Here is a 27,102-nt window from a genome sequence, read left to right on the forward strand (position 1 = left end):
ATGTTATTACATGCTTCATAAGTTTATCCTGTCTTAAAGCTGCATAATATTCCATCGTATGTATATACCACAGTTTGTTTAGCCACTCTTCTGTTGATGGACATTTTGGCTGTTTCCATCTCTTTGCAATTGTAAATAACGCTGCTATAAACACTGGTGTGCAAATGTCCGTTTGAGTTTTTACCCTTAATTCCTTTGAGTAGATTCCCAGCAATGGTATTGCTGGGTCGTATGGCAATTCTATATTCAGCTTTTTGAGGAACCGCCAAACTGCCTTCCACAGTGGTTGCACCCTTTGACATTCCCACCAACAGTGGATAAGTGTGCCTCTTTCTCCGCATCCTCTCCAGCACTTGTCATTTTCTGTTTTGTTGATAATGGCCATTCTGGTGGGTGTGAGATGATATCTCATTGTGGTTTTGATTTGCATTTCTCTAATGGCCAGGGACATTGAGCATCTCTTCATGTGCCTTTTGGCCATTTGTATTTCCTCCTCTGAGAGGTGTCTATTCAAGTCTTTTTCCCATTTTGTAATTGGGTTGGCTGTCTTCTTGTTGTTGAGTTGAACAATCTCTTTATAAATTCTGGATACTAGACCTTTATCTGATATGTCATTTCCAAATATTGTCTCCCATTGTGTAGGCTGTCTTTCTACTTTCTTGATGAAGTTCTTTGATGCACAAAAGTGTTTAATTTTGAGGAGTTCCCATTTATTTATTTCCTTCTTCAGTGCTCTTGCTTTAGGTTTAAGGTCCATAAAACCACCTCCAGTTGTAAGATTCATAAGATATGTCCCTACATTTTCCTCTAACTGTTTTATGGTCTTAGACCTAATGTTTAGATCTTTGATCCATTTTGAGTTAACTTTTGTGTAGGGTGTGAGAGATGGGTCTTCTTTCATTCTTTTGCATATGGATATCCAGTTCTCTAGGCACCATTTATTGAAGAGACTGTTCTGTCCCAGGTGAGTGGGCTTGACTGCCTTATCAAAGATCAAATGTCCATATATGAGAGGGTCTATATCTGAGCACTCTATTCGATTCCATTGGTTGATATATCTATCTTTAGGCCAATACCATGCTGTTTTGACCACTGTGGCTTCATAATATGCCTTAAAGTCAGGCAGTGCAAGACCTCCAGCTTCGTTTTTTTCCTCAAGATGTTTTTAGCAATTCGGGGCACCCTGCCCTTCCAGATAAATTTGCTTATTGGTTTTTCTATTTCTGAAAAATAAGTTGTTGGGATTTTGATTGATATTGCATTGAATCTGTAAATCAATTTCGGTAGGATTGACATCTTAACTATATTTAGTCTTCCAATCCATGAACACAGTAAGCCCTTCCATCTATTTAGGTCTTCTGTGATTTCTTTTAGCAGTTTTTTGTAGTTTTCTTTATATAGGTTTTTTGTCTCTTTAGTTAAATTTATTTCTAGGTATTTTATTCTTTTAGTTGCAATTGTAAATGGGATTCGTTTCTTGATTTCCCCCTCTGCTTGTTCATTGCTAGTGTAGAGAAATGCTACAGATTTTTGAATGTTGATCTTGTAACCTGCTACTTTGCTGTACTCATTTATTAGCTCTAGTAGTTTTGTTGTGGATTTTTCTGGGTTTTCGACGTATAGTATCATATCGTCTGCAAACAGTGATAGTTTTACTTCTTCCTTTCCAATTTTGATGCCTTGTATTTCTTTTTCTTGTCTAATTGCTCTGGCTAGAACCTCCAACACAATGTTGAATAATAGTGGTGATAGTGGACATCCTTGTCTTGTTCCTGATCTTAGGGGGAAAGTTTTCAATTTTTCCCCATTGAGGATGATATTAGCTGTGGGTTTTTCATATATTCCCTCTATCATTTTAAGGAAGTTCCCTTGTATTCCTATCCTTTGAAGTGTTTTCAACAGGAAAGGATGTTGAATCTTGTCAAATGCCTTCTCTGCATCAATTGAGATGATCATGTGATTTTTCTGCTTTGATTTGTTGATATGGTGTATTACATTAATTGATTTTCTTATGTTGAACCATCCTTGCATACCTGGGATGAATCCTACTTGGTCATGATGTATAATTCTTTTAATGTGTTGTTGGATACGATTTGCTAGAATTTTATTGAGGAGTTTTGCATCTATATGCATTAGAGAGATTGGTCTGTAGTTTTCTTTTTTTGTAATATCTCTGCCTGGTTTTGGTATGAGGGTGATGTTGGCTTCATAGAATGAATTAGGTAGTTTTCCCTCCACTTTGATTTTTTTGAAGAGTTTGAGGAGAGTTGGTACTAATTCTTTCTGGAATGTTTGATAGAATTCAGATGTGAAGCCGTCTGGTCCTGGACTTTTCTTTTTAGGAAGTTTTTGAATGACTAATTCAATTTCTTTACTTGTGATTGGTTTGTTGAGGTCATCTATGTCTTCTTGAGTCAAAGTTGGTTGTTCATGTCTTTCCAGGAATCCGTCCATTTCCTCTAAATTGTTCTATTTATTAGCGTAAAGTTGTTCATAGTATCCTGTTATTACCTCCTTTATTTCTGTGAGGTCAGTAGTTATGTCTCCTCTTCCATTTCTGATCTTATTTATTTGCATCCTCTCTCTTCTTCTTTTTGTCAATCTTGCTAAAGGCCCATCAATCTTATTGATTTTCTCATAGAACCAACTTCTGGCCTTATGGATTTTCTCTATTGTTTTCATGTTTTCAATTTCATTTATTTCTGCTCTAATCTTTGTTATTTCTTTCCTTTTGCTTGCTTTGGGATTAGTTTGCTGTTCTTTCTCCAGTTCTTCCAAGTGGACAGTTAATTCCTGCATTTTTGCCTTTTCTTCTTTTCTGATATAGGCATTTAGGGCAATAAATTTCCCTCTTAGCACTGCCTTTGCTGCATCCCATAAGTTTTTATATGTTGTATTTTCATTTTCATTCGCCTCGAGGTATTTGCTAATTTCTCTAGCAATTTCTTCTTTGACCCACTCGTTGTTTAGGAGTGTGTTGTTGAGCCTCCAAGTATTTGTGAATTTTCTGGCACTCCACCTATTATTGATTTCCAACTTCATTCCTTTATGATCCGAGAAAGTGTTGTGTATGATTTCAATCTTTTTAAATTTGTTAAGACTTGCTTTGTGACCCAGCATATGGTCTATCTTTGAGAATGATCCATGAGCACTTGAGAAAATGGTGTATCCTGCTGTTGTGGGATGTAATGTCCTATAAATGTCTGTTAAGTCTAGCTCCTTTATAGAAATATTCAGATTCTCTATTTCTTTATTGATCCTCTGTCTAGATGTTCTGTCCATTGATGAGAGTGGGGAATTGAAGTCTCCAACTATTATGGTATATGTGTCTATTTCCCTTTTCAGTGTTTGCAGTGTATTCCTCATGGATTTTGGGGCATTCTGGTTCGGTGCGTAAATATTTATGATTGTTATGTCTTCTTGCTTGATTGTTCCTTTTAATAGTATATAGTGTCCTTCTTTGTCTCTTTTAACTGTTTTACATTTGAAGTCTAATTTGTTGGATATTAGTATAGCCACTCCTGCTCTTTTCTGGTTGTTATTTGCATGAAATATCTTTTCCCAACCTTTCACTTTCAACCTATGTTTATCTTTGGGTCTAAGATGTGTTTCCTGTAGACAGCATATAGAAAGATCCTGTTTTTAAATCCATTCTGCCAATGTCTTTTGACTGGGGAATTCAGTCCATTAACATTTAGTGTTATTACTGTTTGGATAATATTTTCCTCTAACATTTTGCCTTTTGTATTATATATATCATATCTGATTTTCCTTCTTTCTACACTCTTCTCCATACCTCTCTCTTCTGTCTTTTTGTATCTGACTCTAGTGCTCCCTTTAGTATTTCTTGCAGAGCTGGTCTCTTGGTCACAAATTCTCTCAGTGACTTTTTGTCTGAGAATGTTTTAATTTCTCCCTCATTTTTGAAGGATAATTTTGCTGGATATAGGAGTCTTGGTTGGCAGTTTTTCTCTTTTAGTAATTTAAATATATCATCCCACTGTCTTCTAGCTTCCATGGTTTCTGCTGAGAAATCTACACATAGTCTTATTGGGTTTCCCTTGTATGTGATGGATTGTTTTTCTCTTGCTGCTTTCAAGATCCTCTCTTTCTCTTTGACCTCTGACATTCTAACTAGTAAGTGTCTTCGAGAACGCCTATTTGGGTCTAATCTCTTTGGGGTGTGCTGCACTTCTTGGATCTGTAATTTTAGGTCTTTCATAAGAGTTGGGAAATTTTCAGTGATAATTTCTTCCATTAGTTTTTCTCCTCCTTTTCCCTTCTCTTCTTCTGGGACACCCACAACACGTATATTTGTGCGCTTCATATTGTCCTTGAGTTCCCTGATACCCTGTTCAAATTTTTCCATTCTTTTCCCGATAGTTTCTGTTTCTTTTTGGAATTCAGATGTTCCATCCTCCAAATCACTAATTCTATCTTCTGTCTCTTTAAATCTATCATTGTAGGTATCCATTGTTTTTTCCATCTTTTCTACTTTATCCTTCACTTCCATAAGTTCTGTGATTTGTTTTTTCAGTTTTTCTATTTCTTCTTTATGTTCAGCCCATGTCCTCTTCATGTCCTCCCTCAATTTATCGATTTCGTTTTTGAAGAGTTTTTCCATTTCTGTTCGTATATTCAGCATTAGTTGTCTCAGCTCTTGTATCTCATTTGAACTATTGGTTTGTTCCTTTGACTGGGCCATATTCTCAATCTTCTGAGCGTGGACCGTTATCTTCTGCTGCTGGCGTCTGGGCATTTAGTCAGATTTCCCTGGGTGTCGGACCCAACAAGGTTGTAAGATTTTTCTGTGAAATCTCTGGGTTCTGTTTTTCTTATCCTGCCCAGTAGGTGGCGCTCGTGGCACACGTTTGTCTCACGTGTTTGGAAGGGATTCCCCCGGTCACCGATCTCCGCAGCCTGGGGATTTCCGTTCCAATTCTCTCCTTGGTTCGGGGGGCCACGCGTGGTGGGGGCGTCAGCTGCCGTGGCTCGAGGGGACCCTGTGGTTGGTTGCCGGCCGCAGCGGGTCCGGGTAATTTGCCACCGGACCAGGAATTCACCCGCAGGGGAGGGGCATCGGTCACCGGCTGCCGCGGCCTGGGGAATTCCCCACCGGACCAGGAAGCCGCCCGCGGGGGAGGGCCACCGCAGCTTGGGTAGCCCTCTGATCTGAGACTCGTAGCCCGACCAGGAAGCCGCCCGCAAGAGGGGTGCCGGCCGCCTCGGCTTGTGAAACTTGCCTCTCCGAGACTCTCAGCCGGCCCGGGAAGGAGGGAGGGAGGAGCTCCGGCCGCCACAGCTGCCGCTGCTCGGGAAATCGCCTGGAATTCTTATATATTGTTGCTGAGGAGCAGTCCCTGAAGTATCCGTTCCAGCCCAGCGCAGCCCCGAGGCCACAGAACATTGTAGACAGAAGCTTATCCAGGAGTCTAATCAGGGGCTTATGGTCAGGAGGAAGATCCTCTCCCGTGCGGCAGGCTGGGAGAGAAAGGCTACATGCCGCACAGACTGGAGACCGAGAGAAAGAGAGAGAAGCGCGCCCAGGGAACGGCTTCCAGTTTAGCAGACTCGCGAGATTTGGTCCCACCAGAAACAGTTATTTTTAAAGTTCATTGAAAAAATGAACAGTTAGCTTTTACACATGTAATAGAAACCAACTGAGATAAACCTCCCTGTTACTAATGTTCTCACCATTAGGGGATGTATTAGTTTGAATGAGAAAGTTACACACTCACAGAAAACTAAGTCAATGATAAAACAATGGCGACCTAATGTCTCTCAGCCTGCAATAGACAGAAATAAATTTTGTAGAAGGAAAAGTGATATGATGGGAAATTCAATAAATTAATTTAGAAACTCATTAGTTGAAGGCAATAGTTTCCATATATCCAGACACAGGAGATGGGTTTGTTCAATACAAACCTTAGTCAAGCTTTTCCTTGGGTACAGGGGTAAGAAGCCACCACGTGGCTCATGGAACTGGAATGCAATTGGAATAAACAGGGAATTAAAGTTTCATAACAAACAAGCATTACACCGGAAGGGGCTCCCACAGTCCCCAATGTCAAGTAGCGTTAGTCATGCTCATGTACAGAAGACGGCAGCCGAGATGGTGTGCTGGTCTCCGTTCCTATTTCCTCAGGCACAGGCCTCTTCCCTGCAGCTCTCTCCTTCCCTCTGCAGTTCTCCTATTTGTCTCAAATCCTCCCTTTATCTAGGGGATTCCTCGACTGTTTCTCACCAATAGCTCTGCTCCTCAAACACCTTCCCTGGAGGCTGAAACTGGCTTTCCCGGATGGTCTGTGAACCTTCCCAGGCCCTCTCCTGGGCAAGAGGGTCCTGCACGCAACGTGCTCCTGAGAGCTACTCCTGGAACAGAGTGGGCACCTTCACTCAGTTTTCATGCTTGCTGAGGTCCACGTGTCCACCTTTAGTCACTTCCGCTCTCCTGTCCCTGCCTGACACTAACAGCCCGGGTCATTTCCGCGTCTCGCTCCGTCCATGCCTTCACTGCTCAGCGCTCAGCTTCCTGCGCCACCTGCTTCAGCGGTCCTTCTGACATCCTGGCTCCACGGTGCCTTGCCTGCTTCCTCCACTCTGTGACCCCGACTTCTACCCAAACTACCCACTCCCACGGATGCATCGTAGACTCCTCTGTAACTTGGAAGGATTTCTTTCTTAAAATCCTGACCCTTCAGAATCTCCCTCTGGCCACAGCTACCGTAGACTTTCTGTGTCTTCCCACTTACACACCCCGTGAACTGCTGTCCATTCTTGGCGTAATTTCCATTTTCTTGAGCCCTTCTCTTTTCCCCTTAAGCCCCATACGGCTTAACTGGCTTCCCTTTCAGACTCGGACCTGTTTGGGTCGTGATCCTATGATACTTCCTCAAGGATCACCAAATCAAATACAACAGCACTGAGCCCCTCCCACCCCTGCCAGGACCACCAGCCACCCGTGCCCTCCATTCCTGCCTCCGGTGTTCCCACTGACACAATCACAAAGCCATGCCGCTGTGTCCACTGGGGCTTCACCCTTGATTTCAAATGGCCTCTCAGTGTTGCCAGGAAATACCAACACTCCTTTTTGGGTATTCCTTGTCATTGCGCATAGTTTTCCACAGCCTTTTTCATTCTTCCTTTTAAAAAAATCAGTTTTATTGAGATACACTCACCCACTATACCATCCATCCAAACTGCACAATCGACGGCTCTCAGTGTAATCAGAGTTGTGCATCCATCACCACCATCAATCTTAGAACATTTTCATTAGTCCAAAAATGAAAACCCAACCCCCTTCTGTCCCCCTACTGATGACACAGCACTGGCGTGGCACCTCTGTAATGACTGATGACAGAGTATTAAAATGTCCCTGTTAACCACAGCCCATCATCTCCATTAGGTGCATTTTCCCCACGTGCCACCCCACTAACACCTTGCAGTAGTGAAGTACATTTGTTCCTGTTCACGAGAGAAGATTCTTCTATTCAACGATTAAGCGGACGCCACCCCCGCAGGGCTCACTGTGTTACCCAGCCCAGGCGTTACCTCCCACTGTCCTTCTCCTTTCACTCTTCTTCATTCCACACTCACCACAACCATCCCTCCCCTCCTGGCAGAGGCCCTCCCCACGGGCTCCACTGACAACAGAGCCGCACACGTGATCCGGCATCTCCATTTCCCTTCGCATCTCTTCTCCTTCCCCACCGTTCCTCGGGGAAGAGTTCTCACCTCCTCTCTGTGGAGGGCCCTGGCGCGGCTACTATGCCGGCATCAGGTTCACAGCACTGCCTCTGCGATACCACTCATTTGTGGCGCCATCTTATTTCTCAGCTGCTTCCTTTGCCCTTCAGAAACAAAGGTATATACCTATTTTTTACTATTTTCTCAATTTACTTTGTAATTACCAAAAGGAGCTTTCATATCCACGCAGGCAGGGTGAGGTGGAAATGCTGCAGAAATGATTCATCGCCCCACATTCTTTCAAATGGAGCCTCTACCATTTGGGACGGATGTCTGTTAGTTCTGTGGATTCCCGGGTGCCACTTTAAACGTATATAGGGATCTGTAAGTGTCTATTTTAGAGATCAGATAAGACTTCCAAACATAAAAATAAAGACTCAAACTTCTTCCAGAAATGTACTTCAAGTGTGTGCACTAAGAGAGTAGCACTGCAAAGTGCTGTTATCCTAACACTGAGACATAAGACTGCAACACTGTGTCAGAGCCAATGCTGACATGAAAAAACCATCAGGGAAAATACATCAAAATGCTACTCCTCAGTTAAAAGCTTCAAGTTCAGGAAGTCCCTTGACTGGACTTCCCACTTCAGGGAAGGGCCCTTCTCAAGGAAGGCAGTGCCAGCCCTGCAAATGCAGAGGAAATTCACGTGCATTTGTGGAGGCAAGCACGCTTCAAAATTACAACCTTGATTGCTCCTGCATTTCTTACTTACAGTCTTCGTGCCTGGTGCACACATACATGCGTGCGTGTATGATTTTATAATAAACTGAGAAAATTACTTTCTGCCGTCTATGCATATTTTGCCCTAGTATAATTTGAAGGACCTTCTGGCTCCATGGAAACTGGTGCTTCTTAAGGCTTTAGAATCAAAAGCATTAAATGTGGAAGAGAAGGCATTTGAACTGCACAGAATTTAACTTAGGGATTGGCCGTTCTCCTGCAACATTTGCATCATGCTGAAAAACGTGTAGGGTTTGTGTGTGTGTGTGTGTGTGTGTATATATGCAGGTTCCTGCCGATACGACATTGGAGACCACCAGATTACAGATTATTCAAATATAAAGCTCTTCCTTCTCACCGCCTTGTCCTCGACACTCGCATCGCCCAGCACTTTGCAGATTCTCAGTTAACAGCGAGTGGAGGTTAAAGGATGGAAAAATGTAAAACTTTCTTGGTTACGCTGACCGAGCCGCACATCCGAATTTGAGCAGTGGTCCAACACAGACAGGACACGAAGGGCGTGACACAGATGCCCTGCGCCTGTCGTCAAAAGGCTGCCATCGATGAGGCTGTCAGCAGGCCAAGCGCACACACCTCGAGAAAGCAGCTTGATTGCACTGTGGCCAGCTGACACTGAAAGAATGTTCTAGGGAGTGGGGTGGAAACGGCCTCCCCGTCCCTCCAAATGTCTCACGTTCTGCATAATTTCTAAAAGTAAGACATTAACCAGAGGGGAACACAGGGAAAATGAGGAAGGAGTTGAAAGCATTCTCAAACTAAGGTGAATGAGTTCTTCAATTAAGGAGCCTGGAAGAATTTCTCTAATGCAATTCTATCCCACAGGATAACGACTTAACGCTTCATGTTTATTCAGTTTATAAGATAAACTTGGAAAGGTGTAATAAGGGAGGAAATGCTGGACGTGATGGGATTTGAAAAAAGACGTGCTGTAGCTACACTTAGGTAAAAGTTAAGCAGAACTCACGGGGTTTTTTCGCCTATTTCTTGGTCTGCCCTTGCTTCAGTCATTAAAGTAAATAATTTTGTGCCCCACTGTTTGTCAGGACCTGTGTTGGGCCTGGCGAAACCGCAGTGGAAAAGACAGCAAAGGGCCTGCTCCCAAGGCACGTACATGATGCAACCAACAAGCAAGGAGATAAGACATTCTCAGAAATAATTCTGTGCTAGGAAGCAATTCAGAGAGGAAGATTTAGTGCACAACGGCTGGGTGTCTGCTTTAGATTGGGGGGAACACGAAGCCGCGCTCGGAGAGGGCAGGAGCCAGCCTCGGAAAGCACACAGTTCCGGGGGAGGCGGAAACCTGGGCATGCGCCCCTGGGAGCAGAGGGGACCCCAGGAGCTTCCGAATGCAGAGAGCCGGCACAGCCACATCACCTGACAACACGAGAATCATACAGGCTTGCTAGCTCCTCTTTTTCTCCCTCTCAAATACATTACCTCTCATTCCCACACATGCAGTGAAAGGACATTTCACTGACTTTGTTATGTTGCTTATTATTGCTTATGATTAGGAACTAGGAGCTTCACCTTACCAACCCAGAACGGGGCTGACGTGACACACAGAATTGCTAATATTTTAGATGAATGAATTTACAGAACATATCTCTCTCTTGAGGCTAAAGTCTGCAGGAGCAATTGGCCGCCAAAGGAGGGTAAAAGAAGAAACAAAGGTAGTAAAACACAATTTTTTGGGAAAAGGTTGGTTCAGCCTAAAATCCTACCACCCTTTAAGAGAAAAAAGAACGAGGCTGCTTTTCTTTAGAAGCTGGGAAAAGAGAAAATAGCAAGGACAGGAGCAGGGAGCTCAAGTCCATACCTAGTAGCTTAGCTGTTGTGTTAGCATGTGAATTTTTCTTCAAATTGTTTTGACATTTCATCCTAGTCTCCCAGTCAAAGGCTGTGGCACCCCGCGGCAGTCCACATATTATGGGGACTAGAGTGACAAATTAGCAGAACTGCAGGTGCTGACCTGTCCCGTTCCTGGGCTTAGGGTCCTGCCCAGTGCTTCATCCTTGAGGAATCCCCCCTTCCGTTTCTCATCTTGCGTTGTCTTCCACAGATTTATATTTTACCTCCATCCCACAAGAGAGGAAGAATACAAAAAGGAAGAAGTCAGTGGGGTCTGAAAACAGCTTATTGTTATTTATTTATTGTCTGGCCTGACCTAGGAGATGAGCTTAATTAAGAGACAGGACCACGCTTACCTGCTCGCCTGGCATTCCCCCCAGGACGCACCGAGCACGAGCGTCCCTCCAGGGTCACTTTCGTGGCTGAGCCCCCACCCGCGCCCACGAAGACGGCTTCCAGGAGGGACAGAGGCCGCGGATTCCATCTCCTGGGAACCCACTCGGCTCAACACTGATTTTACATCTTCAGGCACCATTTGCAGAGAAAGGGTAGCAGCACATTTATTTGGCGCACTCAGAACAAAGAAGGTAAAATATCAACCAGTCAGTAAGTTAGATTTATGCTTACTCCTGCCTCTTTCGCCCTGACAAAAAGCATGCCTTAGGCCACGTGCCACTTCTTTTCTTGGTGTCTCGGTAGAGGGCGATGCCAGATACCCTGCTACCTAACTTTCACTTATTGATTGTTTCCTGGCCCAAGTCCAGCTGCAGTCTGTAGCCCACAGGAAGTGGCCAGGCACCCACGACTCCAGGACCCCGACGGCCGACGGCCTCTGTGGAATCACGTCTCACCTGCATGGGGCGGGGCAGCATCCCACAGAGGGGCCTGGGAGGAGAGGCTAAGCGGCGCCCCAAGCCCCGCCAATGCGGGGCGTCCGCTCAGCTGCACGTGGAGGGGTGGCCCGGGTCAGGTGACCAGGGTTCCTGATAGGACAGAGGACGGGCTGGCCTCGCTGGAAAAAGGAGCGCATGGCATTTCTCTCTTTTACTTCTAGTCTCTGATTTTTTTGTCTTCAGTACTGAGGTTATTTGAAAGAAAAATATAAAGAGTTTCTTTTTGAAAATGATCTTTTTTCAGGAATCTGATAGATCAGTACCACTTTCTATTTAATTTATTGGCAGAGCAAATATTTTAGTTCCTATTATTGACTCCCTTCTACTTGTTTCCCATAGTTTGACTATAGAAGACGAAGAGTGATAAAATGTCATAAAGGTCTAAACTTTTACTAAAAGGAAAAAAAATCATACGGTGATGTAAAACTATTAGAGTAAAAAAATCATTTCCTGCTGTAGACAACAAGAGGCAAATTGAAAAAAAACATAAATATCCATTGAATCCTGTTTCCCAATATCGCAAAAGAAACAGAAGTGCAGGACTTAACTTGGCAGTTACCCGCAGCCATTAACAACCATTCTAAATAAAAGGCAATGACATCCAACTGAATTTCCCTCTCTGGACATAACTTTTAAAACAATGAGCGAATTAAAATAAAAGAAATAAAAAACCCTGAAAACAATGAGCAAACCCTTCCAGAAGAGGCTGTGACCGCAAAGGGTGGACAACCTCACACCAAACCCCTGGCTACCTCGAGACTGCGTTAGAAGGAGAGACCACTAACTTTTTTTCCATTACCTCTGCATCATGCAAATTGCCATATCAAATGTGCATTTATTTTGTAATTAAAACTAAATCCAATAAAATATTGTCATAAGAAAATAAAAAATTAATATATACTTCAGACGTGTCATCGCATATTATTTTCTGCCTAGTAAACAGCAGGTGGCTATACTATATTAAAATCGTTAAGTGATGCTCTAAGAATATATCTGAATACAAAAAGATTTGGGAAAGGGCTGGTAAACCTCACACAAGTGACTGCCATTTCTCAGCTGCCAGGTCTGTGTTTAGATGCTCTGCCTTTCCTGAAATTTCCCCAGGAAGGGAGAGGAGCCCTTTGATACGGATCTTAAACGCCCAAATCCATGTTTTCCCTGCCTCCTATTTTACACTGAAAACCTGACTCATAAGCAAACCATGATGTCATTCTTCAAACTTGTGCTGATCCTACTCATTTTCTCAGCAACCACAAGATTGCAGTCTGCTTTTGGAGGTGCCCCCACCCCCCACCACTGACAACCTTCACCTGGTCAAGAAACAAGCAAGTCCCGGCCAGTAACACGTGTACTTTCTTCCCTAGCAGAGCAGGTCCCTCGTCTCACTAACAGCCCTGCAGAGACACACTTGAACACAAAGCTGAGAACGAAAGCACGCAGCAGCTGGCCATTCTTTGCATGAGTGCTACATATGTGTAAATCTTTGGAGGTGCCACTCTCGTGCTCATGCTCCCAGGGAAGCTGCAGCTCAGTGTTAAATGCTCACCCTGGCATCATCTACACACCGCCTACAAGCCAGGAGCTGACCCCAAGAGAAGAGCCCGGAAGGAATACAAAATTGAGCGCAGGGTGGTCCTAGAAGCATTTTTGATGCTGCAACACAAGACCGGCTGAGGTCTGCTTGTATAAAACCGGCGGCCCACTGCTGACTGCAGGAAGGTGCCCTTTTAAGCTGTGTTGTCTGCTTAGTCTAATGACAGTCACTAATTCACCTGGTAAACAATAAGGTGATCGCAAATGTAAGATGGTACTCCAACCAGAATATCGTATCAATTCTACCACCTCCAATAGACAAACTGATAACAAAAAGAGAGTAGGCCATTCCGTCCTAGGAAAACAGACATCCAACCCTAAAGAAACCCTTCCTGCCCCAGATAAAAAAAACATCAGACATCGGGCGTGGAGTTAATCCTGGTAACCTCATTCCCATGGAAATGCGGCAGCACAGGGGATACACACATTGGATCTGAAACGTACGTCCTGCTGACCTCGAGCCCGGCAGCAATTCACGGTCTGTTATGCTATGATAGAATCTCTTCAGCTAATTTATTTCTGCATTCACAACAGCTCTGCTGTGTGGTGCCAATGGAAACAGCTCATGCAAGGTTTATCATCCTAAGAAAATAACGGAAACTAAATAGGACGGTGGGATTCATGGAAACATGCAATTCCATGGAACTCCAGAGCCCAGTGGGTTGTGCCATGAAGGGCTCTGATCTGCCACGCCTTCTGCTCCCAACGAGCTCTGCCTACCGACACTTAATTTTAAAATTCATGGAGACACTTTTCCCAGAGGGCTCAAGGGAGGGCCTTTCCCTCACCTCTGGAGGGTGACAATCCCCAGTACACCTTGGAAACGCACACCACGCACAGACCTCCTCACAGCTCTAACAGTTTAAAGCTTTTAGCAGAAGGCATTTAACCAAGTTGTCCATTCACTGTCTCTATTTTTAGGGACGGCTTACAGTTTTGAAAGTAGCAGGTCACACTGGCCAGGGCCAACTTACCCGCAACAGGGCCCCTTGCCACATAGCTGAGTCCAGGGAAAAGGCTTTCTCTGACCAGAAAGGAAATTGCATGGAAAGTATTATAAAACCATGCAGACATACTCACAGTTTGGGTTTGGCAAGCAGAGGCGGTGGCTCCTTGGTGGGTGAAAGCAGGCCAGCTGGGGTGGGGGCAGATGTGCCGCTGCCAGCTCTGCCGTTCACCAGCCCGTTTATACCACGCCCGGGGTGGCCTCCGTCGGTGTCCCTCTCGGCAGGACTGCACTGCATCTGAGCGACCGCCACGCCGAGGCCGCGCTCAGGGCTGGTCACCTGCGGGCTCTCGGACAGCTGTTTGGAAGCCAGCTCAAAGGAGCGCGTCTCCAAAAGCGGAGGGGGGGGTGGGAAGTGCTGGAAGTGGTCAGCGCTGGAGTCTCCCACGGAGTCACAGCTGCAGTTTTCAGCGCTGGCTAAAGAAGGGGAAAGAAGGAAAAAATAATAAGCTGCTACCAGTTCCACAAGCTATTTCCACACTATCGTAGATCCCCAGAGAATCCCTTCTGTCCTGCTGGGTCACTGGAGAGGTGGCTGCTCTGCCCTCATGTGACGCAGAAGCACGGCCAGCCGGAAGGCCTCATGCACCGGGCTGCTTCTGAGCCACTGGGATCTGTTCTCTCCCCAGCTGGGGGGCGTGGGGGGTGGGGGGGCAGGGGGGGCAGTCAGCTACCGGCTCATTAACACATTTTCGACAAGAGCTAAAGAAGGAGCTTGGTTAAAAATGACAGTTCACGGTCCTGGCTGGAAGCCCCATCCGTGCTTTACCACCGTTGGCTTCATATGGCGGGTGCGGATATCCATTCTCACCAATGCTGAGAAGGCCCAGCCCTGCACCTACGCGAGTTGTGCCTGGCCATGGAAAACCCTCCTCCACGTCAGGTGCTCACAGCCCTTAACCGGCACAGCAGAGGCTCTTACTTGCCCACAAGAGGCTGAAAGCATCTTGAGCTCATGCCTCCTTTGTATTTCCAACCTTGCCCAGAGCCCAGCAGGGCTTCTGCCAGGCGTCAGAAGTGCTTACCGAGTGAAACAGAAAGCTCAAAAACATTTATGCATGGCCGTCAGTTGAGTAAGTTCAGATAAGACAGCGGAAGTGTGAGCCAGGGCACACCTGTGCTGCCACATGGACTTCAGGGTCCCGGATCTGGGCAGTTTTTGGGCTCTGCATCGCTGCCAGGGACTTAGAGGGACAGCTGTCAGGTCGCCTCCAGACCAAATGCTGGCGCCCTGCCCTGGCTCTAGCCAGGACACCGGGTGACCGGGTAGGGCTCCCACTCAAGCCAACTGCTTCCCCACAAGAGCGACCTTTACACCTTCCTTATTCAGAAGGAAAAGCCTTTGCGATCCCTCCCGACAGCCCCTGAGTGCATTTTGGTTGTGTCTCTGCTGCCACCCAGCACCCAGCGCTCAGGAAAGTGCCATCCCACTGCCTCCCCAACCCAGGCACCCCCGAGATGCCTGCGAGGTCCCCACTTCATAGGCATGTGCCAGGCTTGGCCACAAAGGTCCTTCAAACTCACAGTAAAGTGAGGAACGGGGATGGGACAAGCAAACGACAGTAAAGCTAATCAGTCAGTCCTAGGAAGCTGACAGCTAAAGTGAAAAACGGAAAGAGCTGCTGTAATTCGCCTTTCCTACTGGTAGGTTAATGAGTTTAATAACTAGCTTTTTAAATATTTTTGAACATTGGTTTTAATAGTACAACAGATTGCTTTATTTCTCATATCAGAGTTATTTCCACTTCAATGAAGATGGGTTGCTAAGATCTTCACAGCTTGTCGGCACCCACGAGGCTCAGCGCCTTCCTTTGTCGGGATTTCCAGGTGGACTGAACAGTGCTTTGTACTGCAAGACCAGGGCTCGCGAGCTGGCACTGCTGGCACGGGGCCCACACCTCCAGTAACAGCCTTCTGACGCGTTGCAGCGCCGGCAGCAGGAGTGTATGATTTAAACACGCACGTGGGTCCCGCTGGAATATCTGCTTCCCTCCCCCCACTCACTGCACTGGGATCAGCGCCCCTCCCCACTCACTGCACTGGGATCAGAGCCCCTCCCCACTCACTGCACTGGGATCAGCGCCCCTCCCCACTCACTGCACTGGGGTCAGCACTCCTCCCCCCCACTCACTGCACTGGGGTCAGCACTCCTCCCCCCCACTCACTGCGCTGGGGTCAGCACTCCTCCCCCCTCACTGCACTGGGATCAGTGCCCCTCCCCACTCACTGCACTGGGATCAGAGCCCCTCCCCACTCACTGCACTGGGATCAGAGCCCCTCCCCACTCACTGCACTGGGATCAGAGCCCCTCCCCACTCACTGCACTGGGGTCAGCACTCCTCCCCCCCACTCACTGTGCTGGGGTCAGCACTCCTCCCCCCACTCACTGTGCTGGGATCAGCACTCCTCCCCCCACTCACTGCACTGGGGTCAGCACTCCTCCCCCCTCACTGCACTGGGATCAGAGCCCCTCCCCACTCACTGCATTGGGGTCAGCACTCCTCCCCCCCACTCACTGCACTGGGGTCAGCACTCCTCCCCCCCTCACTGTGCTGGGGTTAGCACTCCTCCCCCCACTCACTGCGCTGGGATCAGCACTCCTCCCCCCACTCACTGCACTGGGGTCAGCACTCCTCCCCCCTCACTGCATTGGGATCAGAGCCCCTCCCCCCTCACTGCACTGGGATCAGAGCCCCTCCCCACTACTGCACTGGGGTCAGCACTCCTCCCCCCCACTCACTGCACTGGGGTCAGCACTCCTCCCCCCCACTCACTGCACTGGGGTCAGCACTCCTCCCCCCCCTCACTGTGCTGGGGTTAGCACTCCTCCCCCCACTCACTGCGCTGGGATCAGCACTCCTCCCCCCACTCACTGCACTGGGGTCAGCACTCCTCCCCCCCACTCACTGCACTGGGGTCAGCACTCCTCCCCCCCACTCACTATACTGGGGTCAGCGCCCGTCCCCCTACCTGCGGTGACCAGCAGCTGCGCCGAGCTGGTGACGGCCCCGTGGCGGTTCCTCGCCGAGCAGGTGAAGAGTCCCGCGTCCTCAGGGAAAGTCTCGGCGATGACCAGCGTGCAGATCTCCTCTGCAGGGAAGAGACAGTGTAGCTCATCGCGGGGCACAAAGGCGCGCGGGGAAGTCAGACCCGGCCGGTTTAAAGCACGGGAGCCGCGTGCGGAGGTCGGAGAAACCCTGCGGCGGTGGGGCCCGGAGCGGAGGCCGCCCTCGCATCCCACCCACATCACCACCCACAGCACCAGGCCACCCCGGCCGGCGCTGGCCCGGGTCACAGAAGCATTGGTGGCTGCTCGAGGTCACTGATGCTGGGCGGCCGCCAGCAGGAGAGCAGCGGAGCCAGTGGCGAGCGCCTCCCCCTCTCCCCCCTCTCCCCATCACTGCAAACTGCAGAGCCGCGGACTGCTCCGCCTCCCCCCGAAACGACCAACAGGAACCGCACTCAGCAAGTTGGGTCAAAATACTTCATACTTTCACACACAGGAAGGAAAAATAATTCTAAATTTGGGTATAAGCGCTACCTTGACAAAACAAAACAAGCAATTTGTACCTGTTAAAGAAATTTTAAATATTTTAAATTGTTAAGCACAAATAAAATAATAAATGCAAAAGTAAACAAATTAAATAACAGTATAAAATGAAAAGTAAAAATGTCCCTTTATGGGTCAAGTTCCTCTATATTCAGTATCCCTCAATACCCTCACTCCCTAAAAGTAAACCCAATTAAAGAATTTCTTGTATTTAATTCTAGGAATATTCATGTCATCTATCCTTTTCCTAATTTATCCAAATATTATCAAACTTCACAGTTCCTGATGTAGAATTACTGGGTAAAAATATAAACATTTTTAGATTACCAAGTGCTATGGTGTGTAGACACTGGTGAGTTTTACTCCATCTCTCACTCTGTTCTTAAACTTTTTTCCACTTTTAACCCTTGTCCCAATCCTATTCTTGACAATGCTGATGCTAATCTGTTTAACACACTGCTGGGATCTTGTTAATGGCCAAATATTTGAGATTCCTTTAAGTGTCAAAATGCTAGGTTTCGGAGGAAAGAGTGATGGTAAGCTCGAGATTTCAGTGATGTCATACTGCTCAAAGGCAAACTCGTACCTAAGATATATAAATAAGGACTAATATTCTAATATTGGTAGAGTGATGAAAACACACACCTTATTTTTCAACACATATTCAGTACGGTATTTAAATAGTGTGTAAAAATAGGGTCTAATGTAGGAAAAAAGGAGTAAATAATAGAGTTCTATAAAGACAAATTAAGGGAATTGGAATTAGTTTGTTTCGTTAAACATAAAGGGCAATGAAAGTATTAGATATGCAACCATTTAAATGGTAATTGGGTATTTACTTCAAGCAAACAAGTTGATAAGTAAAATAAAGTAAATTAAAATTAGGAAGAAGTTGTTCAAATATTTTCCATATTTCTTGAAGAACAACAAGAAGCAGTGGTAGAAATTTGCAACAAGAGAGGAGGTAGACTAAAGAAAGATTTCTTAATGGTAGGTTATAAATTATTATTAAAAAACTGTTATTTTCAGTTAAAATCTGAAATCTCCTTCTGTGATCAGGTTTTCTTCTTATAACGGTATAATATAACATATGTACAAAGCAAAGAAAAAAAAAAGCAATACTTTTCAAAACACTCTTCAACAAGTACTCAGATCCCAGAGGTTGTCATGTACCATTCTACCCTCTCAAATTTTTCCTTCTAGCTGCTCCAGAACATTGGAGGCTAGAAGGAATATGTATTTTTTATCATCACAATAGATTTTTTTTCTTTTTTGTGAAAAATAACATATATACAAAAAAGCAATAAATTTCAAAGCATATCACAACAATTAGTTGTAGAACAGGTTTCAGAGTTTGGTATGGGTTACAATTCTACAACTTTAGGTTTTTACTTCTAGTTGCTCTAAAATACTGGAGACTAAAAGAATTACCAATATAATGATTCAACAATCATATTCATTTGTTAAACCCTAACTTTCTCCGTATAACTCCACTACCACCTTTGATCTTTCTCTCACTCTTTAGGAGTATTTGGACTATGGTCATTCTAACTTTTTCATCTTAAAAAGGGCTGTCAATAGTATGGGGTAGGGAGATGGAAGTGATTGATGTTTTGGAGAGGCTGGGTTAGGTTTCAGGGCTTATCTTGTCCAGGGACCCATCTGGAGGTTGTAGGTTTCTGAAAAGTTACTCTAGTGCGTGGAACCCTTGTAGAATCTGATATATTGCCCTAGGTATTCTTTAGGATTGGCTGGAATGGTTTGGTTGGGGTTTGGCAAATTATGATGGGTAGCAATGTCTAACTGAAGCTTGTGTAAGAGTGACCTCCACAGTAGCCTCTTGACTCTATTTGAACCCTCTCTGCCACTGATACTTTACTAATTACACTTCTTTTTCCCCTTTTGGTCAGGATGGAATTGTTGATCCCATGGTTCCAGGGCCAGTCTCATCCCTGGAGTCATTTCCCATATCGCCAAGGAGACTTTCACTCCTGGATGTCATGTCCCACATAGGGGGGAGGGCAATGATTTCCCTTGCAGATTTGAGCTTAGAGAGAGTGACGTCACATCTGAGCAACAAAAGAGGTCCTCCAGAGGTATCTCATGGGAAGATCTATAGGTAGGCTAAACTTCTCCACTGCCTGCATAAGCTTCACAAGAGCAAGCCTCAAGATCAAGGGCATGGCTTATTGATTTGGGTGTCCCTAATGCTTGACACAGTATGTGATCAGCTTTTTAAAGCTTTTATTAATTACCCATTTATTTGTTAAGTATGTTATAGAATACCCATAATATTTTATATCCTATAGCTGCAGATACCAAGCTATGGCTCCAGTCCTTAGAATCTTGGCACCCTTCTAAAGGGGTGGGGTATGTCTTCTTATAAAGAAGTGGATTAAAATGTCCCTAGGTCTATTCCAACTGCAAAATATTACATCCTTCATACCCACATGCAAACAGTATTTCATTAGACCACCTTCCACTTTTCCTTCAAAATTATGCTATCTTAAAGATGTAGTCAAATCAGGTGCAAGAGAGAATGTCCAGTGGGAAATGGTACTTGCAAAAAATTTCCTGGAATATGGAGCAGAAGAAATGCAACACACAATTAAGATTTTTAGGCAATTAAAAAACTCCTGGTATCTTTATTTCAGACTTCCATGGAATTAAAATTCTAGTTGACTATGCAGTATCTTTTAAAACGGATCAAATATGAGATACCCTGTAATTACCCTACAGTCACTAAGACAGACTCTTTGTTGCAGTCCATTATTCTTGACAGCTCCCCAATTCTTCCGATAGAATCATTAAAACAGAAAATCGAGCAAACATGGTCGATGAATCATATTACTTTTCCTCTCTATGAACTTAAGATTTCTCTCCACCTTTTAAAGTGTTGGGTTAAAATTTTTCATGGAGTGTCAATCTGAATTGAAAACAGACAAAAATATACATTATAGCTGGTATTTGTAGAATACAATGTGTTACAAAGAGACTATGGAAATAATCAGTCATTTAAGAGAACAGATATTTCAGGCTATGTATTTGTTTTTCATTTCCTATCAATATGTGAAAAGCACAAAAAAGTACAGCGATCTCAAGAGAGCTCTATGGCTTTTATCTCAATTACAAAATTCTTGGAGATCTTTGTACTTTGCTGAGAGGCAGCAGATTTGTTTCAAGTAAAATGAAATTATTTTCCTATGTGAAATCATGACATCTCTAGAGGCTTCCTGTGCTGTAAATATCAGTGCAAATTAGTGGCTAATTAAAAGCTTGGCCTTAGTTTTCTTGTGAGTTTCTGGAACACCTTTTTTGGCGATATAACGTGTTCATGCTGGGTTGTGTCTCGGCAGGTTGCTTCACTGCAACACATTTGACTCATGATGACGGCAACTGACTTTCAACAGATAATTTCAGGACTCGCTATTGAGTAATATTAAATTTTATGAACAAAATAGATCTTTAATAGACTCATTTGGCACGGCCATATGGATTTAAATGAACAAGTGCCTGCAGAAGTTTCTGGCTGTTCATTCCAGTGCTCTACCTGGGTAGAAAACAAAGCCAACTGGGGGCCACATTAACAGAATATTTACCTCTACTTACTTCTAATAAATGTCAATGAATCCTGATTAGAGGCATTAGGCATATCAATAAAAAGTTTCCAGAGAAGTGTTTGAGAGACATTGACACATTGAAAACACACAATTATTATCTGATTAAAAGGTTCATTAAATAGAAGGAAAACAATAGAACAGAGAGCATGAGGTAATTCTCCTGAATAGCTATCATTATTATTTTTTAATGTATTGTACAGTCCTTGGCCTTCTAATTGAAGACGTAAATATAAAGTGTGGAAATAATTTAAGTTGGAGCTTCCGCTGAGATTAATCATCTGGAAAGTGAGATCTATCTGGAAAGGTATGAGGGATTGGGAATTTCAAAACTGAATAAATATGTTTATGGAATGAGTTAAAAGTGTACTTAGCCAGAGAGCGATAAATACAACTTAGAATATTAGTGCTGTAAGAGGTTTTAGGGATCGACGCTTCTGAACAGCTCATTCTTCAGATGAGGACAGGGAGATGGGAAGTAATTCTTCCAAGGTCACGGCTAATTAACGCCCGGCCTCCTGCCGCCCACACGCCCCCCTTCCGGCGCGCAGCCCCCTCTCCTCCCGCAGACCCTCCTGGCTCGGTGCACAAGGAAGCTGATGCACCACGAGTGGCCGGACAGCCACGGCGGTACAAGAAGGAGTTTCCTGACTTTGAAAATGTTATTTCCTGTCTTCATTATGCAAAGAATTCACTAGAAATTTACCCGCACGAGGAAAGAAATGGCCTCTGTGTCCTCTCAGATGCAACATACTTTGGGACAGGATATTAGCAGAATACCAGAAAGTCGCATCATAATGCGGATACACTGACATCAGGAGACTCCACCTCCCGCTGCTGGGAAGCTCTGGAGAAACTCGGCACCTGCCGGCTGTCCCCGGGTCTTCGGGTAGCAGGCGGTCACCTCTGCAGTCCTGTGGCAGATGCGCCGGGCACAGGGCGGTGTCCAGCTCCGGGCGGCTCCCGGGGCTTCCTGTTGGGCCCTCGCCAGGTCCTCGCAGGACAGGTGGGCTCTCGGGCAGGTGCATCCGGAGCTGGAGCGAGGGCCAGCGGGGACACGTGGCGAGACGCCCCCTGCGCCCCCCCGAGCCGGCTGCCATGGGCAAGCGGGGCCACCTTCTCCTGTACCGGGGCTTCCACTCCGTGTCCTCGCCTGCACCGTCTCGGCGAGGCACAGGGCAGCGTCCGAAGACCTCCTTCCCAGGCGACCCGGGACCTGGGGTCTCCATGCCGCTTTCTGGGGGGCGCCTGCGACGTGAGGCACAGTGGGCCCCGGAATCCGGGCGGCCCTTTACCCCTCCACGGCTGACACTCCGCAGCGTGGCCACAAAACCCAGAAGGTCCTGCCCGCCTCCACGGCCGCTGGCGGTCGCCCTCCCCAGCCGGCCCGGAAGCAGCAGCAGCAGCTCAGCTCAGCCCCCTCTGCCCCCAGGCCCGCCTCGCTCGGGGTGCTGGGCTCGGGGTGCTCCCTCGGGGTGCTGGGCTCAGCTCTGCACCCCGCTGTGGTCTCCGTCCTGGGGGAACCCCTCCCCTCGCTCACGGTGCCCTGGCAGCTCCGCAGGCTTCTGAACTAAGCCACGATGAAATTTAGATTGACGGAAAAATAGAGCCAGCATTCGCTTTACAAGAAACATGCTGGTTTCCTAAAAGATTAATTTTCCTGTAAGCTCCTGAGTGTGTTTAAAATTTGATTGAGCCAAATTCACTTTACATTAATTTTTCAGAAAGATGCCTGTGGCATGAAGTGGAGTGCGCATAGCTGAGGACTCACCGGGCATCTAGAAAAAGAGCTCGTCGGGGGAGACACCCACGGGGTATCCTTCAGTGAGCTTAGCCACTGCTAGGCAGTCGAGGTGTTTTTAAGGTAAGGTTTTAATCCAACGCCTCAGAGACTGCTCAGCTTTCCTTCTCCTGGGAACGTTCACCTGACAACAGGACCACATTTTGTTAGGAGAAAGGAGCATCGCGGCATATATGGTTCTGACATTACAGAGATGAAGGAAGCCGTTTTGAGGAAATGAGATGAGCCAGGTCATAATGTTGAATTTTCATCTGGCAGCATCGTACTCGAACAAAGACAAGACATCTGTAAAATAAATTGTGGTAGGGAATGGAAATCAGGAAACGACCATTTACGTCAAATAAAGGGAGTTAGAGACTTCCTTATCTGTACTAAAAAGCTGTCTCCAGTATAAATGAAAATTCTTTGAATTATTAGTACCCTCGTTATAATCCATTTTAATTTGATTTTCCGAAGTGAAAGGTCTGATTTTAGGACGTGATAAATTACTAAACAGAAACCATTTTTACTGATAATAACTCCTGTTTTTACAGTTATTTAAAATTATTTAATTACAGCAATATCTCCCAGGAGTCAATCCTGAATTCTATTTAAGTTCTTGGACACACTTAACACTGGGTTAAGTACTAACAGAAACCACTTTGTTTGTGGAAACTCATAAAATGATGAGGCAGCATGGATGAGATTACTCGTCTCCTGGGTAATAAAAGGGCATTTTCATAAATGCCTACCTCCACGGCTTTTCTCTTTTCCCCTTTTGGTCCAGCATAACTAGAAAGAAATCTAGATTCTAACGTCTAGAGCACATGGTTTGGGAAATACAATTAATTAAAAAAGAACTCTGGGTTAAAATCAGCAGGATTAAATTCAGTGTGGGTAAATTAATGCTTTAATTTTTAAAAAGGATTTTTAAAATTGTGAATTGTATCATATAGAGAGAATATCTGAAATGTGCAGTTTAAGGAGTAATGATGTAGGAACTCTTGTGTGTCTATCATCAAATTAAAGAAATAAAATGCGACCACTTTAGAAGCGCCTCATATGCCCTCTTCAGCTGAATTCTCCTGCTGCTCCTTTTGGAGAATCATGCCTTGAATTCTCTCTGCGTGTGCACGCCCATGTGCACCCTTCAAGAACGCGTCCGCAGGTGTGAGGAAGTGAGCCGGCCCCGCTCTGGCTGGGTGCAGAACAGGCCGCACTGCCACCGTCAGGAAGAGCTCTCGGGAGCGACTGCAGCCCACGCCAGCTCCCACTTCCCAGCAAGTTTCCCCAAGCCCCGCGGGCGCTGAGTGGGCACAGTCACCGGTGGGTCCTGGGGACAGGGCCACCACGGCGGGGGCGGCGGCCCACAGGCACAGGCCTCAGTGGGGCGGCAGTGGGGACCCCGGGTGCCCCGTTTCTGGGCTCAGTGGGGCCGAGCGTCAGCTCCCGGAGCTGCCCTGCATCCCCCAGGCACACGCAGCCGCTTTAGGGTCCTCACGGCACCCAGATTTCTGCCTCCTGCTTCTTGGTTCCACATGTCACCTTCTCTAGGTTCTCTGCCTCTTAGCTCTACTCTGCGGGACCTTTCTTCAACCTTCATTTCTGCTATCAAGTTTTTAATTCCAAGGCTCTTTTTGTTTTCCAAATATTTAGTTTTTACAAAAAATAGTTTCTTTTTAATTCTGACTGTTTGGCTGCACTGATTTTTCTCTGAGGAGCGGTTTTGTTTTCTTTCTTTTCTTTGGTGTTTTCATACGGTCTTTTCTTTGCAAGTCTGTTTCCTTCAAGCTGCTTTACAGGGAGCTACTTGTTTTGTTCCCTGTCTTCCATGTGGCAGGTTGTCCTTGGCTGTCCTTTATCTGTGATCACCTGACACGCTGGCGAGTGTGCAACAGCCTGAGCAGGGGAGAGGAGCCCGCCATACCGGCCTTCACAGCTGTGCAACCCGGGCAGCTTCGGGGGGAGAAACTCCCACTTCAGTATTTGTATCTTTTTCTTTGTATGATCAGACTGCACAGAAGAGCTCTTGAGTGTGCCAGGAGAGGAGTGTTGAGTGTGCCAGGAGAGGATGCCTTACAGACCCACTTTCCAGATGACACGTGCAGGGAGGGTCTGGGAGTTGTGGCTTTCGGTGTTTAGCATCACAGTGTCACCTGAGTTCCTTTTTTGCTCCAACCTGCCTTGAGTCTCTTTCTCTCTCCAGAGAGACTAAACCAGAGGCTCCCAAACTTCCTTCATTCCTGGTAACTTAAATGTCCCAGTAAATTCTTAAATGGTGTTTCCAGGCCAAAAGATACATCTAACAGTTCCATTTATTAAGTAGTTATTTCTAAATAATTTAATAATAACCTATGTCCTAATAATTTAGTCACTGAAAAAAATACACATAAATTGAAAGAAAAAGTATTATCATTTTATTCTGAAATAACCACAACTACTTATGAATGGGATGAGTGCATGTATTGGGCAGGGCAGGGTGTGTCAGGCTCTGGAATCAGACTGGGCGTATATGCAGCCTCATTTTATATTCTACATTGATTTTCACAGTATTTATTTGCTTTTTATTACAGCACCTGTCAAAAACTCAGCTTTGCAAAGATATGATAGCACAGAAAAGAACATCATATGATCTAATGTTGAAACTCTGAACTGTTTAGAGCCAGCAGTTTGTATAGTATCTGTCTGATATCAACTATCATTGTTTCATCAAAAATTGAAATCATGTTGCAGCATCCCTGTTCATTTCCTGTGGCACCCCAGGGTATACTGGCACAGAGTTTGGGAAATACAGATACAGACATTTTTGTTCAACCTGCCCTAGACCTGGAACTCGCATTAAGTTTTGACCATGTGCAATCGAATGCATTTCAACCCACACCCCCGTCCCAGCACTCCTACAACCCACACCTGAGTATATTTAAGCCTAATTTAGTTCACATGGTGAATCAGTTGGAAAACGTGGAGTCCACCGTGCAGGGCCTGAGGGGATGGCACCCGTCAGCAGAAACGATGGTGGAAGGAGGACTCACTTTTTTACATGTACAAGGATGTGCTCCCGAAAGGAAGAGGCCTCTTTGGTACTTCCCACTCTGCCTGCCATCACACAAGCCTACGGAGGTAACTCAAGCCGGTTTGTGGCTGTTTCTAGACAGCTGAGTAAGAGGCTGAGCATCACCGTCTGTCCACCGAGCCTCCTCTGAAGGCTTCTGTCAGCACAAAGCCGCAGCATCAAAGCAGCAGCCCAGGGGAGGTGGGACAACAAACGGATATGGGCCGTAAGCAAGCTGACTAGCTATGAGCTCACAAGACAGTCTGAAAAGATGCCTGGTGCAAGCCGACCGATGTCTAGACAGCGAGGGCAGTGTAAAACACATTAGCCAGACTCCACGCAGGAGTGACGAGAAAAACCTGTTTCAGTTGCACAAATGCACCGGGAGGGAATCTGCTATTTCCTTCCAAATACTAACCTCCACAGGGGCCGCACGGAGGTCCTACTGAGTTCCAGTCTACTTTTGAGCTTTAAAACATCTTGTGCATGAATAAGAAAAGGAAGGAGAGTGCAGAAAAGAGATCAAAAGGACGAGGGAGGAGAAAGGAGAGAGAAAGGGAGGGAGGGAGGGAGGGGAGGAGAAGCATGAGAGAAAGTAGGACGGAGCATGTCTGAAGGCCAGTGGGTGGGGAGAGGGGAGCAGAATCTGAATGCTTAAGGGTTAAATGAAATTCATCTTCCTGAATTTCAAAGCTATTTTATGTTTGGCATTTGCAAAACATCACAGACCAATAAACTTTTATCTCTTGCCTCAGATGTATTGTCATCGTGTCTGTTTTTCTCTCTTCCCTCTTAAACAGTCACTGAAAAACAGCTTCCAGAGAAGCCGGTTCCTGCACAACGTCTACATGTCTGAGCTTGTCAGACAATCCTTACAAACTAGGAAAATAGTTTGGTGGTCATTAGATATAACAGTCAACTAGGTCACTTAAGGGACACAAACAGCCCAACATACTCATTTGTTTTTACCCTTCCCACAAGGAAGACGTGGCTGCCATAAAGAATCACACCTGGCTTTGTCAGACGCGATACACTGTAACCTGTTTTAGAATTTACTTTGCTCTGATGTTCCTACACAACAGCTCATAAGCACTCACTCGAACAGTCACTCATGCTTAAAATTTTTTTGTTTAAAAAAGTATGATCATGGATTTTATTTAACATTACATGCCAATTGTAGAGTTCAGAGCATTTTAATGCTTCACCGTAAAAGAGAAAGGAGCAATTCTAGCAGCGTCCTGGTGGATATAATCGTAGAGAAACTGCCAGAGGTCAG

General features: G+C 45.7%; 1 protein-coding gene and 1 long non-coding RNA gene across 5 annotated transcripts in view; one reads left to right on the plus strand and one right to left on the minus strand.

Moving 5' to 3' along the window:
* PALLD (palladin, cytoskeletal associated protein) overlaps nt 1-27,102 on the minus strand; it is a 262,050-nt gene that overhangs the window by 196,381 nt on the left and 38,567 nt on the right. For 3 of the 4 annotated variants that reach the window (XM_077144442.1, XM_077144440.1, XM_077144441.1), the window contains 2 exons: nt 16,798-16,917; nt 13,902-14,244 (listed from right to left, as the gene is read on the minus strand). In XM_077144442.1, the coding sequence (XP_077000557.1) occupies nt 13,902-14,244; nt 16,798-16,917 (463 nt within the window). Of the gene's footprint in view, nt 1-13,901; nt 14,245-16,797; nt 16,918-21,700; nt 21,784-27,102 lie in introns of those variants that run through there. The other variant, XM_077144443.1, reaches the window with a different exon arrangement.
* Nucleotides 21,813-26,346, plus strand: LOC143669866 (uncharacterized). Its single transcript, XR_013169100.1, has 3 exons — nt 21,813-22,000; nt 22,719-22,858; nt 25,348-26,346. It is a non-coding gene; the product is annotated as an uncharacterized LOC143669866 (long non-coding RNA).

Source organism: Tamandua tetradactyla, chromosome 26 (assembly GCF_023851605.1).
Source record: "Tamandua tetradactyla isolate mTamTet1 chromosome 26, mTamTet1.pri, whole genome shotgun sequence".
Taxonomy (NCBI): domain Eukaryota; kingdom Metazoa; phylum Chordata; class Mammalia; order Pilosa; family Myrmecophagidae; genus Tamandua; species Tamandua tetradactyla.